Source organism: Microtus pennsylvanicus, chromosome X (genome assembly GCF_037038515.1).
Source record: "Microtus pennsylvanicus isolate mMicPen1 chromosome X, mMicPen1.hap1, whole genome shotgun sequence".
Taxonomy (NCBI): Eukaryota; Metazoa; Chordata; class Mammalia; order Rodentia; family Cricetidae; genus Microtus; species Microtus pennsylvanicus.
The window spans coordinates 131,613,941-131,630,686 of NC_134601.1; the positions used below are offsets into that span (position 1 = coordinate 131,613,941).

Here is a 16,746-nt window from a genome sequence, read left to right on the forward strand (position 1 = left end):
GCACTGGATTGGGAGGAATGGAGGGAGACGTGAAGATCTGCAGTCACGCTGCCCGTTTCCTTGGCAGGAGTGCCTTGTGGTTTGCCAGGGAACGCCTCCTTGATTTGGGGGCTGGGATAAAGAAGTTAAGTGGGGAGGAAGTTTAGAAGGGAACATCTGTGAGGTCCACTGGATGTGCAGGCGGGGGAAGGGAGGGTGCAGTTGGGTGTGTGTGAGGGAGAGACTGCGAGATTGGATTTAGAGCAGTGAGGTGCAGGGGGAGATGAAGGTTTGCAGTTAGCTTGCTTTGTTTCCTGCCGAGACTGTTCCAGAAGCTTATCTTGAATCTACACAACAGTTCTACACGTTGGGTACAATTAAACCATTTTACAGATGAAGAATCTGAAGGCCAATGCTGGTAGACAAACGGAGTGATAATAATTGATAATAATTATTGTGATCATTAGCATGGGTTCTAGAGCCTGGGTAGAAAATCTGGTTTCCCCAGTTAATAGCAATGTGACCTTTGGCAAATATTTTAACTTCTCTGCCCTTGAGTTTGTCCCACTGGCCAAAGAATATGATAGGAAAAATTTACCTTGTTAAGGGTGCCTCAAGAATTAAAGGAAGCAATATAATCAATGTTCTATTAGCAGTGACTGGTACATAGTAAGTAAGAAGAAAGCTTGGATCCCAGTACCAGAGTGTTGGCCTCTAAATATCACCTCTCTCTCTCCATTACCTCAAATGGCCCTCTTCAAACTAGCATATGCTGTTAGCACACCCTGTGTAGCCACACAAAGTATTTGCTTGTTCTGCCTCTCCTATTGAGCCAGGAATACTGGCAAGGGCAAGGTTTGAGAAAATTAGCCCTTAACCAGCTCTTGGCTATGGGAGGAGCAGTTCTTGTATTCCTGTGTTTGTAATTCTTGATCCCCGTTTCACTGGAAGTGCTAGCAATGAAACCCAGGGCCTTTATAATACTATGAATGTGCTCCATCACAGAGCTATACAACTGGCTGGAGGGCATGATCACTTTCCAGCAAGCAAGCCAATATCCCAAGTTCTATGTCAAATTATGACCTTCCAGAGCTGTGGTAAGCTTTTATCTCTCTCTCTCTCTCTCTCTCTCTCTCTCTCTCTCTCTCTCTCTCTCTCTCTCTTTCATTTTTGCAAAGACCAGAAATTTTAAGTTCCTTGCTTTAGGTCAAGGAAGTGACATTTAGGCAGGAAGATGCTAGCATTTAATAATCACAAGAATTAACATTTATGAATCACTTAGTATTCCAGGCATTTTTTTCAGTGTTTCATCTTTGTCCTTAATCCTCAGAACCTCCTCTAAGCTAGGTACTCTTCCCATTTACTAGAAGAGGAATGTAAGTATGGTGGTTAAGTAACTGCCTAATGGGTATCAACCTAGTGACTGCAACATACTAGGGTTTCATTCCAGGGCCCTAAAGCCTACACATGCAACAATGCTACACTATCTCTATTAATAGGAATGGTGTAATTAATAGCCAGAGGCTAATCTTGGGATCCAGCAAAGCCCTGACACATAGAAAGCATTTATTACATAATTGTGAAATGTTGGATGAACTGTTCACTATGTCTACTTACCATGCAACCCAGTAACAATTATACATTTAACCAAGTAAATTGATGTCTTTTATTAATTTGCCTAAATATTAAATTAAACTATTTTCTTGGACTTGGCCTTCAGTGTGGCTCCATATAATTTAATCATAGGCTAAAAATGCACAACAGAGCCATTCATTCATCCTTTATTGTTTGAGAACATTTTCTAGAGGCCAAATCACTATACTATCTCTAGCAATACAGAGATAAATACATAAGGACTAATAGTGTAGTGAAGGAGACATTACACACACACACACACACACACACACACAAGATAGTATAGTCTAAAGGAGGGTTATCGGCAGAGATTGGAACATGAGAGATGATAAAAGTGTACATATGCAGATAGCACTTTGCCTTCCCAGCATGTCTTTTTATGATAAACAGTACATTACCTAGTTATGGTCAGTTGAAGGGTTCTGTTTCTCTGGTCATTGTATTCGGTTACCGTAATAACTCATTTCTGGAAATTTCACTTGGACTATTTGATAGGTCTATGTTTCCACTGGGGTTGCTAAGTGGTAAGATACAAATCTAAAGTTCTTGGTTCTCAGTATCTTGGTAATCAAGTTGAGAGAGAACCTGCCTGAGAACTGAATCAACAAAGGTAGTCAGAGCCAAGAGATTAAAAAAAAACCTGATTGCTAATGACATCATTTGGGCACCTAGATCTAGATGTGCTGAAGATAATCCTTCTTTATTTTATTTTATTAACATTTTTTTATTTATTTTACATACAGACCACAGTTTCCTTTCCTTCTCTCCTCCTGTTCCTTTCCCACCCTGATTTCCATTACCCCCTCCTCATCCACCCACTCCTCCTCTATCTCCCTTCAGAAAGAAGCAGGCCTCCCATGGGCTTGAACAAAGCACGGCTCCAAGTTGAGGTAGGATCGAGCTCCTCCTCCTGCATCAAAGCTAGGTGAGGTAATCCAGCTGTGGGAACAGGTTGTCAAAAGCCAGCTCATTCACCAGAGACAGGTCCTGATCCCACTGCTAGGGGACCAACAAACAGATCAAGTGACGCACCTGTCACCCAGATGCAGACCCTTAGCTGACATCCTAGCTGTCAGTCAGAGTCCATGTGTTCCCATAAGCTCGGATCAACTGCCTCTGTGGAACAACCCCCTTCTTTTGACCTAAACTTGTTTGTGTTGTATTTATGTCTCTGGCAAGCAAAATAACCCTAATTAATATATACAACTCACTAGACGCACGTGTGTGTGTGTGTGTGTGTGTGTGTGTGTGCGTGCGTGCGTGCGTGTGTGTGTGTGTTGGAAAAGAAATACTGGAAATAATGAGGCCTGAGGTAAGTACTAAAATTTTGAGCTGGGCATACAATGCCTTTAATACCAGCACTCAGGAGACAGAGGCAGGCAGATCTAATGAGTTCGAGGCCAGCCTGGTCTACAAGAGCTAGTTTCAGGACAGCCAGAGATACACGGAGAAACCCTGCACTGAAAAATTAAAACCAACATAAATTGGTAACAGTTACTTAAGCAAAGAAAAGGGTACTTTAGGGAAGGGGAGGAGACAAAGACAGCAGCTGAGGGTAGATCTGGGAGGAGCTGGGGAAGGGGAAATACAATCAAAATATAGTATATGATAATTTTTTAACATAGAACTAGGACATGTTCAGTATGGGGGCACTAGAGTCAACTTTTTGTAGTCAGATGGTAAATTGACAGTGAGTGGAGGGAAAGACACAGCTGCGCAGCCACGTCAAAGAATCTGGACTGCTGTATTACTAATATGACAGTGGACTAGGGATGTGGCTTAGGGAAAAGTCCCAGGTTCAAATAGTGGAAAGTGTCAGGTTCAATATTCAGCACCATACATTCACAGAAACGTTAAACTCCAAAGTATTAAAGTGCAGAACTAGTTTTTAATGATTACAGCAACTACTTCTTGCCTTCCTTATCTACAATCCAGCCAAATGTTTACATCTTCTTTTAGTTATTACTTCCACAGTACCATAGATCAGTAAATAGGGTCAATTGAGATGGCTCTAAAAGTAGAAATTTGGTCTGTTTCAATACTTCAAGATCCATTTTGGGTTCTGGGTCACTAGAGGGGCTACTTTGAGGTGTCCTCTTTCCTGCCTACTCTGGATGAGACAGTCTTCATCTATTCCACGACTAAAAATATATCAACATACTCTCCAGAAATTTTCTTCTCCTACAAGCAAAACTGTGTTGGGTCTTCTAGGACTAGTGTCATGTATTCAGTGATGATTGAGGAACAAGTATTCCAAGATCCTATGTTAGATACTAGGTAGCTTACCTTCCACCCTCACGGCACATGTAGCCCAGAGAAAGGGACACATACAATAAAATATGAGCAGGACAATTGGGACCGTTTGGAGTCCTGGCCTCCAGCTGCTCTTCCCCACTAGTGATCTGAGCTTCTGAGAGCTGTGTCAAAGTTGTTTGCCAGCCCTGCTTCCTGAGCACGCATTGCCCTGGCCTTGATCGAGGATCAGGCGATGAGGTCTTCACCTCTTGGCCCACCTAACTGGGTTAGGTATAAAACCTCCGTGGTGATGTTCAATAAAGGGCTTCTTCTATCAGCAGCTTGAGAGGTGTATGCGTGTTCAATCCTGACATCCGTCACTCAGTTTCGGTTCCAGGCCATGCAGGCGCGGCACAGGACTGCAATGGAGAATTAGAAATAGGGCAATTGAAACATCAAGAATAGCTGGTGGTTGCTTCAGGATCTCAATGACAGTTTCTTCTATGAACTTGATTTTGACTTGAAGTTCTATTCCCAGCATCATTAATAAAAAAGGCATAGAGGCACATGAAAACAGGTTGGTTTTGGGGGAACTGCCCAACTGCTCATGATTTGTTTTTTCTCCAGAGCCAAATTGGCAAAGAATCGGGAATGTTATGGGGATAAATGTTAGCGATGCAGGAAGGATCCATATAAAGAAGAGACTTTGTCAAAGGATTCTTTCAGTAAGCGTCAGGGAGTCATTAGGGGAATTTCACAGGGAAATGACATATTCTGTGCTTAGTTGTACTTTGTAAGGAGCAGTTCCACTACAAAGCAGAGAATGGAGCTAGGAGCAGTTTAGAAGCACTGCAGACTGCAGGGAACCCACTTAGAAAGAAAGGTGTGAGATGGAGCTGAGGTGACAGTGGGTAGGGAGAGAAGTGGATGGATTTGAGAATCAATTTAGGACTCGAAATGGTTGTGTCTGATGATTGTATGGGCGTTGTTTAGATTTCTGAAGCTTATTCTGAGTCAATGAAAGAAAACACACTAGAAGGGCCCTATCTATATACTTGAGCGTCGTGAAACCATTCCTCGATTCCTGACAACCATTTGAGGATTCGAGAACCTTTTTATTACTTGAGCTGTCAGGTCCTCCGAAAATGACTAGGCATCCTTAGACTTTAAAAGAAATCACATGTGTGGGTTTGTTCATTCATCTGTACATTCTGACTAGTATACGTGCACACATCTAGTCATGTGATCATATCCCCTAAAGAAAACATTTGGGGAAATAAAAGAACCCTTGCAGAACCCACCTAATTATCCCTGGACACAGCAACTCGTTATTCTCTCCTTGTTGGTCTAGATCATCATGGTTTGAGTTAAGGGAATCATCGCTTCTTTTCAAGTCAATATTTTATAAGTAGATTCATTTCTACTTAGAACAAAAGTAAGTAACCACAAAGAAAAGAGTATTTCTACATCCATTTGGCAGATAAAGACATGTGAAACAGATACTTGAGCTTCCCACCCTTTCCCCACACATCTGCCTAAAATTACATCAACGATGTCTAATTTCTTCCTTTATTATTTTTGAAATTTATAACTTCACTTATTTAGAGGCAGAGTCTCATTATGTTGTCCAGGCTGGCCTCAAACCCATGGGCTCACATGTTCCTCTGCCTTCCAAGTAGCTAAGACTAGAGTCATTTAGCACTGTACCAGGCTTCTTTTCCTAATTCTTAGTGGACATGCATGAATTGTGTGTATGTGAGGTGGTGATAGTGGTTGTGTGTGTGTGTGTGTGTGTGTGTGTGTGTGTGTGTGCGCGCGTGCGTGCTCGGGAATATTGTAGCAGCAAATGACCCCACTCACAAAGCAATCTTTTAGGCCATATATATTTCTTTTGTCTGTCAACTATGTATTTTTCCAGAGCTTCACCATAACCACAGTGGGAGCTTAATTTTGTTTAAATGCTCAATGAACTGTTCTACCTTCTGTACCCCCTGTAGGAAGGAAAAATGATGGAAATGTTTTGAAAAGTAAAAGTGCTGACTTTTTGGTACACATACATGTGTGATTTTTTTTCTTTCTGTATGTGGAGGAATCATCAGAAAAAGGTTAATATGCACTCGAATTTTATTTTATTAGTGACATGGTAGTGACTCCCTGAAAACAGCATTTGAAAAGCAGAACAGATTGGCAAATACACAGCATCAAGCAAGAGGTGGCTTCTGAGCTGAAAATCACAAAGAGCTCATCTTACAGCCTACATATCAGTATGAACTGAAGAGTTCTTATGATCTTCAACTCCTTGGTATGAGGAAGGGGTCAGACACTGGCTAAAACTGCTCTAGAGCTGTTTGTCACAACTCAGCTGAACCAGGGCCACGTGCCTGAATTCCCCAAATTCAAATTGACAGTTTCCCATTGAGATGATACTAGTGTGCTCAGAACACAGGCAAATCAACACACACACGCACGCACACGCACACACGCACACACACACACATACACACACACACGGAGGGGGACAGAGACAGACTAGATTTTTCAGCTCAAGAAAAAGGAAGAAGCTCTGAATCTATACTTTTTCCCCCCTTTGGCTTTTCAAGACAAGGTTTCTCTGTGTAACAGCCCTGGAACTTGTTTTGTAGACCAGGCTGGTCTCAAACTCACAGAGATCCATCTGCCTCTGTCTCCTGAGTGCTGGGATTAAAGGTTGCACCACCACAGCCTGACTGAATCTATAGCTTTTAACCTCAATACCAAGCAATTGCTCTTGCAATTTTTGATAACATTTCATACATTTCTCAATGTATGAAAGAATGGAATATTTAAGCAACAGAAGTACTCTTGATAAAGTTATTCAAAGACATAGGAAGTCCATATTTCTCTAGCGGTTATCTTTTCACAATGATTTATTTATTTAACTAAAACGGTTTCTAGGCTATAGTATTTTGTAACTAATGTTAAATTAGCTTTAATTAAGAAGTAACAAATCTCAGCCGTAAATCTTTCTCTAGCCCTAGGCAAAATTCCCTAGGAATTAGATAAACACTCTTTAGCAGGAGAGCCTGCTTAGAGTTGTCCTTTGCAAGACTTTCGCACCTCCAACTGCCTTACACTCTCAGCTAATAAATAATTTAAAAGGAGTTTGCTGCTTTCATAACCTGTATGTGAATAATACCTGCAACGTCAGACTTTCTTCCCTTTCCACTGACAATTATCACCGCCCTAGATCTCTCTCTCTCTCTCTCTCTCTCTCTCTCTCTCTCTGAGAAACTTCCAGAAGAGGCAGAGAAAGTACATGAAAGAAAGGACCCTAGAATCTGAGTACAATAAATAGCCCGCATGAGGCTCCAGCCCCCAACCTGGCCCTGTCTTGTTCCAGAAACAAAAACAACTTACAAAACACCTTGCGATTTTACTCCTGATAAGATTTGTTTTGCTAAAAAAGTTGTCTGTGCTCCCTTTTGCCTAAGAGACAAGTGACCTAGGGATAGTCTTTGGCCACCAACACTGGAAATTTTGAGGTAGCATTGGAGAGATATAACTAACAAAGTAGTGAACCATCTCTACCTTTAGTTTCATGTGTCAAATAGTAACCATCATTCTGTCTTACTTTGGTTTTCCCAAGGAGTTGACAAAATTCACCAAGTACTGTGTCCACAGAACATTAGATAACAGTCAAAAAACACAGGTTAGATTTCTCTAATATAAAAATTTGCTTAAAGGTAACGCTTTCTGTGCTATTTACAGGCGAGAAAGGGCTCATTTTTGTTCTTCACTTACAGTTTATGTAGGTCTGGCTTCTTTTTTACTTCTACTCTGAGGTCATATTTTCTTCCCTTTCCTGTGCTGGCAGTGTTAAAAGAAAGAGATGGCTATTAGTAAGGTTCTTTAACAAAAATAATTAAGATTCTGTGATTATTGTCCTTGGATCTAAGGTCAGGAAACATGATTTTATTCCTGTTCTGTCCTTTCAACATACATGTCCAGCTCAGGCTCTTTAGAGTGGCATGGAGGTTGGGCTACCCATAATTCCTGTTACATCGACATAGGGACAGAAGAAATTGTAGGTGCATTTGGAAACAGATGCACATAGATGCTCAGAAAGCAATATGGACTGTCATGCAGAAGACAGACACCTATAATATAGATATGGGTTGGGTAGACACATTTGGGGGGAGTGGTAAATGACAAATTCTTTTCCTTCTACTCCCAAATTGAGAACCAATTGATAGACACAGAGAAAAGATGAAAATATAGCAATTTATAATGGTAACAAATTGTTTTGGGAAATAGGAAGTAGGAAGATTGTCATCATTGGTTTCTTGGTGGTTCCCTTTATCCATATGCATGTATTAATGCCCCTATCACATGAAAGAGGAGAGAGAGAATGCAAGCTATTTTATCAAAAGTCCTGCCCCATGGAAATGGTATGAGAGTGAAATGGAGGACACAGATTCCCCTTGTCCTGCAAAAAAGAAAAATACAATATACAGATGACTAAGGGCATTGTCTCAAGACGCTTCTCCAACCTCCTTGCCTATTTCCCTTCCTTCCCTCCTTTCAGTTTCTCCAGTGGAACCCACATCACACTCACCTGTTGCCTAGTGCTCTATCGCTGTGGCACACCTCCAACTTTATATGGAGGGATTTTTTTAACCTTCATTTCTTATTTATTTCTCTATTTTACATCCCAGCCACAGTTTATTCTCCCTCCTCTCCTTCCAGTTTTGAGATAGAAAGTGCAGAGGTCGGTGAAGCCTCTTGAAAGGCCCTTGGTTCAGAAAGAGACAAAAGACTAGTACTATGATGAGAAAAACTTTATTGAGGCACTAGTTTATAATCGGAAGTTTCAAAAAAGCTCACAGAGCCACGATTTTAGTCTTCTTCCTTCCCAGAAGGTAAACTGATGAATAAAGTGTAAATGAAAAGAAGACTTTAATCTATGTACTGAAATTATTTCACATATGCATACAATGCATTTTGAGTATTTCATTCCCACCTCCCCCTAACTATTCAGAAATCCATTTCCAACTCAGTTTTGTGCCTTCTTTAGTAACCCATTAGGTCCAGATTGTGCTGTCGATATCTTCAGGGGTGTGGGCCCACCCACTGGAGCATAGTCAGACTGCCAGGGGCCACACCCTTAAGGAAAACTGACTCTCCCTCCCCCAGCAGCCATCACCAATTAACAGCCCCTCCGTTAGGGGAAGGGGCTTGATCCCCTCCCACTCTCCTTGATGGAATGTTGTCAGGCTTGATCCTGTATAGCTCTTGTGCAGGTCAAAGGGGTGGAACCACTTAGCCTGGCCTGTTCTAGCTGTTCCATTTTAGATACTTTGTTGTCCTCCTTGACCTTTACATTTTAGCATGATACTTATTACAAAGGTCATTATTTTTAATATTGTGTGCAGGTGCCCATGATGGCCAGAGGTGGGGAATCTTCCTGGAGGTAGAGTTACAGGTGGTTATAAGCATTGGAGTGTCAACATTTTGTGTACACAGGCAATTTAACATAGAGTGAAGTCATCATCTGTGTTATGGTTCCAGTGTGTGTGCAAGAATACACCTGGCAGCTGTTCTCTTTTGCTGTATTCTTATTTGAGTCATCTCTCTCATCATATCTTTGTTTGCATGCGTGCATGCATGCAAGTGTGTGCACGTATACTGTTCAAACCATGGTTAGGAAGTAATCACAGAGTTTGTAAATTACAGACGAACCCAAAAAATCAAGGAGCTCAAACCTTAGGATTTTATAGTAGAGAAAAGTGACGTGGTTAATACCACTCTGCTAACTAATGGTATAACCAGCTTTCTCACATCAGGCATGGTGGTACATTCTTACTCTTCCAGCAATGCAGAACTGTGAGTTCAAGTCCAGCCCTCCACTTTTAAAGTAAGACTATAAAAAATGTAAAAATGAAAGAGTAGTGGTTTTTTTTTCAAAAAGCAGAAAGATGTCTCCATTATATGTACAAGATGTCTATTATTTCTGTATTGTTTATGCAAAGAATGAAGTAATTCAACTTCTTCCCCTTTAGTGATAAAAAGGAGATGAAGAACCTGCCAGCACTATGGAGTATGGCTTGGAAGGAAAATAGTTTGGTTCAAAGCTAGCTCAGAGCCTTGTTTCATATTAAGGTTGAGGGGATTTTTACTTTTTTTTTCCTTTCCAAAGTGTTTTCATATGTATTATTTCATCTTAGTCTCTCAGTAGGTCTCAGAGGCAGCAAAGTCAGAACTTGTTAGCAAAAGTTTACAGATGAATAAAATAAGATGGCCAAGACTTGGCTCAGTGATTTCTTCAAGGCCACCTCTCTAATTAGTGACAAGGCCAAGGTTCAGAAGCATGTCTCCTGTTTACAAATACCTTCAAGTCTTAGACACAAAAGTCTAGTAGTTCTTGGGTAATGATCATTCATCCTGCAGACTGAACTTTACAGATTTCTAAATGTTAACACTGGGACCTACTGAGCTGCACTAAGTTAATTCAGTGCTAAGAGTGATTGTCTAGCACTCTTACAAGGCCCTGGGTTCGATCCCTGGTGCTGTATGACTGCATGTACACACGTATCAACAAGTTGTTCCAATTCCTAGCATCAAAAACATTAATGTTTCAAGTCCTAGTATCAAAAACATGAATATAAAAAGAGGGATAAAGGGAAATATCTAGAGGTAGAACACTTGCTTGTCATGAACAAGGCCCCAGGCTCTATCCTTAGTGGTAAATTTCTTGTAAAGGCATCAGCACATTGAGATGGCCCATTTTCTGATTTCTAGAACTATGCTCAAGGTGTTTTTGTTAGACCTGTCTAAATGTTTGAGTGTGGCTTCTTATGTGTTTCGCCTCTAAGGACATAAAGCAGATCATGAACATCTAAGTGACCACTGTGAGAAACTTCCTTGGCTTGCTGGGGCATAGGGCAGGCAGCAGGATGTTTAAGAAGCAGTGAGGAAGTGGGAGCAGAGAATGGACACCTGAACTGTAGAAAGCTTTCCAATGGAAGGAAGGGACTGAATGAGGTTTGCCTGCGATGAGGAAGAAATTGCACAGGAAGCAGGAAAGGACACTGGGCAGCAAGACAAAGTAAGAATGCCCTGTTGATTCAGCGTTGACTTGTCAACACTTTCCCTGCTAGTGTGAAGCTCTTTAGAAAGTGACTTCCCACTTGTGGCTGCTGAGAAAACACCCTGAGAGGGGAGATAAACTGCTTAGGACAAGGCAGAGAAATCAGCTTCAGATGAAGTACCATATTCATCTCTCAGGACTGTTCCTGTAGCTCTTACGCCTGTTCTAAAGGTCAGAGAAATAAGTTCAATTAAGAACAGTTGATTGGATAGTTTTAGGCCCCGTGTAAAAGCTGATTCTTCCAAAAGGCACATCGTGAATTGTGAATTGGCTATCTTATCAATGGATGCTCTTTCTTAGAGGCTTGTTTTCTGCTAGGCATAACTTTGCAGATCCTTGGCTTGCTCATCTCTGTGGGGCAAGTGCAAGGCAGTGCCAGGAGTCCTGGATGACTGGGACTCTCACAGGACTCCCATAGACACCAGCAGGGAGCTAGCTTATAACCGAGCAGGGACATCCTCAGTGCTCCTTTATTTAAACTATGCTCCTAGGCAATGTTCCATCATGACTCCACACAACTAGTGTGTCCATGGAGCAGCCTACACGCACAACCCCACTATATTCGCTGGTTCTGAGTGTACTTTCCTTTCCACCCCTGTAGGCAAGGTCCAGATTAGCAGTCTTGTAAGCCCCCTCCCCCGCTCCAGGACCTGGGTCTCAGGAACTTTTCAAGAAAAGGCTCTCAAAAACTTGAAGGCGCTAATCAGAAAAGTGTACTAGGCCACGAGGGCCATGCACACTGACTTTCACCTCGGTTTGCTTGGACTGAAGGAGGGGCGGGTAGCTCTGCAGTAAAGAGGAGGACCAAAGAGGGGGCCTACTTGAATGAAACAATGTAACAATTGATGTGAGGCCTCGCCTTGCTCCCACTCCTCAGCGATCCTATAGGCGAGGTCCCAGAGACTGCCCCTCCCTATTGCTCCGTTTTCTTGTCCATTAAGCACCATCCCTCCGCCTCTCTTTCCTTCTTTTCTTTTCCCCCCTTCTCTTCCCCCTCCCCCCTCTCTCCAGCTCCGTGTCATTTCCTCCTAGGGCTCACTAGCTGCCTGAGCGTCTCCAGCCGGGAGAGTAGGCGGAGCGGGGCGGCGCGGCGCTGGAGGACGATGGTGGCTGAGCTGCTGGGGGCGGAGGCTCGGTAGCCCCCGCGGAAAAGGAGCCCGGCGGCGCCTGGCCAGCCGAGCCGAGGATGGAGAACCGGCCGGGGTCCTTCCAGTACGTCCCGGTGCAGCTGCAAGGGGGGGCGCCCTGGGGCTTCACCCTGAAGGGGGGCTTGGAGCACTGCGAGCCGCTCACGGTGTCGAAGGTAAGGAGCGCTGGCTCGCTCCTCACGGCGTCCAACTTTGAATGGGCTAGCGGGTGCGCAAGAGTGCGCCGGTGAGGGCCTCAGCCCCACTTGGCGACTTGGCCGGCCGGAGTCCGAGGGGCTGTAGGCGCACGGAGGGGGATCGTGCTGCGGGAGCGGGCTGCAGCTCAGTGTGGCTGGAGGATGGGACCTGAGCCACCCGGCCCTGCCTGAGCTGTGCGCGCAGTCCCACTCGCAGGGCACTGGGGCAGCCCGGCTCCCCCCACGACGAGGAGGCCACTCACCTCCGTGTGGGCTGCAGGAAATGGCGGCTGCTGGGGGTTCTCCTTGTTTCGGAGGCCCCTGCGCCCCGCAGGACAGCGAGGGGCTGAGGGCTCGGGCGGTGGGGCTCGGCGCTAGCTCTCCCTGCTCTCCCTGGGGCTGTCCTGCCCGAGGCAGGTTGCTGGGCTAGGGTCTGGCGCAGAGCTAGGGGGATGAGGCATTGCTGACTTTTCTCAGTCTCTTGTCCCGCAGCCGGACGCACACACACCCCGTGTTCAGCGCCGGGGCGTTGCTTGCTGCCGGTTTCACTCGGCCTTTTCCTCCCTCCCGAGTACTGCCCCGCGCCGGCGCGATTTCTTGCGCGCTGAGAAGTGTGGAGAGAACTTTTGTGCCGTGGAGCACAGTTGTGCTGAAGTGGCCACTAGGGTTGGTTTGATTTAGGAGCCTGTGATCAGCTGGAACCAAGTTGCAGCTAGAGGCCAGGGGAGAGAAGCTCCCCCAAGAGCTCTGGAACCTCCAAAGTGAGGGTGGAGGAGGGGGGCAGTTGGGGCAGTTACTGGAAGAGTGACTTGTAAGACGACTCACCTTGAAGCACTAGATTGCCAGGTGGAGGGACTTCCTGAACTTTAGCCCATTTTTGCTGTTTAGTTTCTCTACACACTCAGCTCTCTCTCGCGCTCTTCCAAACCACGCAAACTACAGTTGAGATTGTAGATGGCGGTTTTGGCGGGAGGTAGAAAGACATAGCTTTTTTAAGGTAACAAATGTGACTATATGGATTCTGTTTTTCCGTGTAGTTAACATAGCACCTGGGCTCTGGGGATTACTGCCCCCTCTTCCCTCATGACCCATGTTGCTTTCTCCATGCGATGGAATGGCTCACTAACTAACTTGTATGGGCGTTCTTCAGGTGTCGGGGCAACGCTTTATGTTGCTCGGGTGTGAGTCAGTCAGCTCTGGCTCTCTGAGGTGTATTAAGGTAACATTTGGTGGTGGTGGGGGTATTGGCAGGGACCTCGAGAGGACCTTTAGCCTCCCCAAACCAGGCGCTCTTCATCCAGTATTTGTAACCAGACTGAAATAGATGCCTTTGTACTGTATTCCCCCGCCCCCCAACACTTCCCTTGGTGTTCTCTGGAGCAAACTACTTAAAAAAAATCAAACAGCCCCACCGGAGAGAGGGGTATCCTAGCCTTGAAGAATGTCTTCTAATCAAACTCCTCCTCTTCCCCTCTTTCCACCAAGGTCACAATGGGATAAGCAGCCCACGGTAGTCTGGCAGTTCCTCCCTTTCTTTTCCGCCCACAGAATTTTCAGTCGGCCTAGACAACCTGCCCTGGAGAGGTCATTTTTCAGCTTTGTCCAGGCTGACCCAACCTGCCAGACACCTCTGAGAGTGCTTGCTGCTGTGGTCCTGAACTATTTTCTGAGCCCATAGGAGCATGGCAGGGGGTGTTACTAAGCATGGGGCAGCCAGCAATTTGTGGTCTGGCGTGGGGATTATTTGGGGGTAGATGAGGGTTTTCTTGGCCACACTGTGAAGGAAGTGCCTCGCGTGTGGAGAGGCAGGGTGCCTTTTAATGATTCCATTTCTGCTGAATGCACACTTGGCCCCTATTATATGAAGGTTCATTATTACATGCACGGATATGCAGGAGGTAAAATCACTTTACCCATTGCTTTCAAACAGCCTGGCTCCTAAGAGTAAAAGCCAGGTATAACTGGGTTAGCTAGGATGTTACATAAAGGAGGTGTTTTTTTTTTCTTAGCAAGCTATGTTTCATTAATCCCATTTTCATTCTTTATACTTTAATGCATTTTTATTTCATTTCATGAGATATTTCATTAATTCCATTCTCTCTTTTTTTCTACTTTAGTGTGCTTCCTTTATGCTTTAGAATAATCCAGCTGTCTCCCCACAAGTCTGCATTCACTGGTGGCTTTGGGTTAGAAATAGAGTTGAACTGGTAAATGAAAACTATCTGGATTCTAATCCTTGCCTTGTCATTCTTTGCTCTGGAATCCTGGGAATACCACTCGCCTTTCCTGTGCATCCCTAGGTCTAAAATCAATTTGAAGTGGGCAGTCCTTAAATGACACTGTGATGGTTTGGTAGGGAACCCATTGTCCTAGCCCTGGCACTCTTTTCACCAGAACTGCTATGTAGTCAGGAAGATGGCTGTTTCACTTGCATCTGATGGTGCTGTGCAATGTGTGTTTCTCATCCCTTGCTTCCTGAGCCTATCTCAGACACACTGGGAGACAGTCAGGGAAGGCTACAGAACATCTGATGGAAAACCGACTCTTTAGTGCATCCAGTTGCTTGCTTCAGTCCATCATGCTGTTTATTTACCACGACCTAGAGAATATCTTGATTTTGGGGGGAGTACTACAGGTTGTGAGAAACACGGACTAATAGCTTTCAGGGATATATCTAATCTAGTCTTCTCAGCCTCTAACTCCAGTGATGTTTTCCATGCCATGAAGTCCTCCATGATGACTGGATTTCAGGTATACATTAATGAAGTCTGGGCCCAAGGAGGTGGGGAAAGACTGTTTTGGTAACTGAATAACTTAGGTTTGTGAAAGACAGAAGAGCCCAGAGCCATGATAGAAAATGGCAGCAAACCTCCTTTGGTGCTGGGGAAATACAAAAGTAGTTTTGGTTAGGATGATGTGTTGGGAAAGGTAAGGATATCAGGGAGATGAAGGAAATTGAGAAAGGGTGATTGGTAGGAGGAGGAGGTGTGGGATAGGAAAGCTTGCTTTCCATATGCCATGGACAGACTTTTAGACCCAGAAATGATCAGGTTGGGAAAATCATCACAGATGTCCAGAATTCAGCTGCCTGATTTAGTGAGACTTGTATAGCTATCTGTTGATAATCAAGTGACAAAAAGTGGATAATCAAGTGGTTTTCTATTGATAATCAAGTGCCAAAAAGCAGTTAAAGCCAATTGTATTGATTATCGCAAGTTTTACGAGGTAGTTTATGATTTTCCATATGCTATGGTAGTATTACTAAAGTCAGGACAAATGAAAGAAGATGACCATGAGGGAGTGGTCCTTTGACCTTACCACGGTTAATTTCTTTGACTAGCTTCTCATACTAGACCAGGGAGGGTATTGTTGAATGAAATGGAGATTTTCTTCTAATCAGATGTTTCTGCTTTACTGTGTAGGGTCCTTATCTACAGTTTAGACAGTTTAGATGAAGGTAACATCTTGCATTGGAAAATAACTTTTGGGGCGTAATAAGTGAACCTTGCAAACTCTGGCACCAGTGAATCTGTATCATATAGGGTCTTTTAGAGGCTAGAGATTCAAGCAGTATCCTTGTGTGTGGAAGGGATAGAAGGAGGAAAAAAATTGAACTGCAGCCTAAGGTTCCTGGGTTCATTTCAAGTTCGTAAACATGTGCCTTTAAGTTAAACAAGCATAGAGAAAAGAAAGGGTGGGGACCAGTGTCAGATGCAGGGAAAGGAGGAAAACTAGGATGAAAAGACAGGACAGAAGATTGTGCTCGCTCACCCAACAGATTTGCATTTTTTCTGGCCTGTTTTTTGGTTAGGTTTCTCAATTTAGCACAGTGAGTCAAACGGGAGCTAGTTACTGTTCTCTAACAAAGTGGGGTGGCGTGGGAGAGGAGTCTGCAGGAGAATGCTTACATAGCATGCATGGATATTCCCCTGCCATTTTACCCCTGGCAGATCCAAGTCACTATTCACAGAGTGCCAATAGGCATGCCTGCCTCATGTTCACTATCACAGAGGATGTGAGAATGACTTTGATAGACCCTTTGCTATCCTTGACCTCATACAAAGGCAGGGCCTGATCTTCAACTTCTTCGTAGGCTCTACTGCTTCCCACTCTACCCTGATTGCTAAACTCACAAAAAGAGGGAGCTGGAACTTTAAAGGGCGTCCCAAATGATCAGATTCAAGCTTTCCTTGTGACTGTGCTTTTGAGCCCCTGTTGGATGCAGAGGTTATATAAGCAATGATATACATTTCAGATAGTTCAGCTGCGTCAGACCTAGCCCCACCCCAGCAAGGGCCTGGCAGTCCCCAAAGTATCTTCACAGGGTATGGATTGTAGGAGATAAATACAGTCTGATTGCTTATATGAATCCTTCCCTGATCTTCCCCACCAGAATCTACAAAGGTGTCTACTGCATCGGTTCTATGACTTATTTCTGCCTTCCTTC

General features: G+C 44.1%; 1 protein-coding gene across 1 annotated transcript in view; it reads left to right on the plus strand.

The window, feature by feature from the left end:
• Window positions 1-12,049: 12,049 nt before the first annotated feature.
• The window catches only part of Shroom4 (shroom family member 4), a 203,887-nt gene continuing 199,190 nt past the window's right edge, over window positions 12,050-16,746 (plus strand). Inside the window, exon 1 of the mRNA XM_075957514.1 lies at window positions 12,050-12,278. Coding sequence (XP_075813629.1) covers window positions 12,162-12,278 — 117 coding nt within the window. The 5' untranslated portion in view covers window positions 12,050-12,161. The remainder of the gene's footprint in view (window positions 12,279-16,746) is intronic.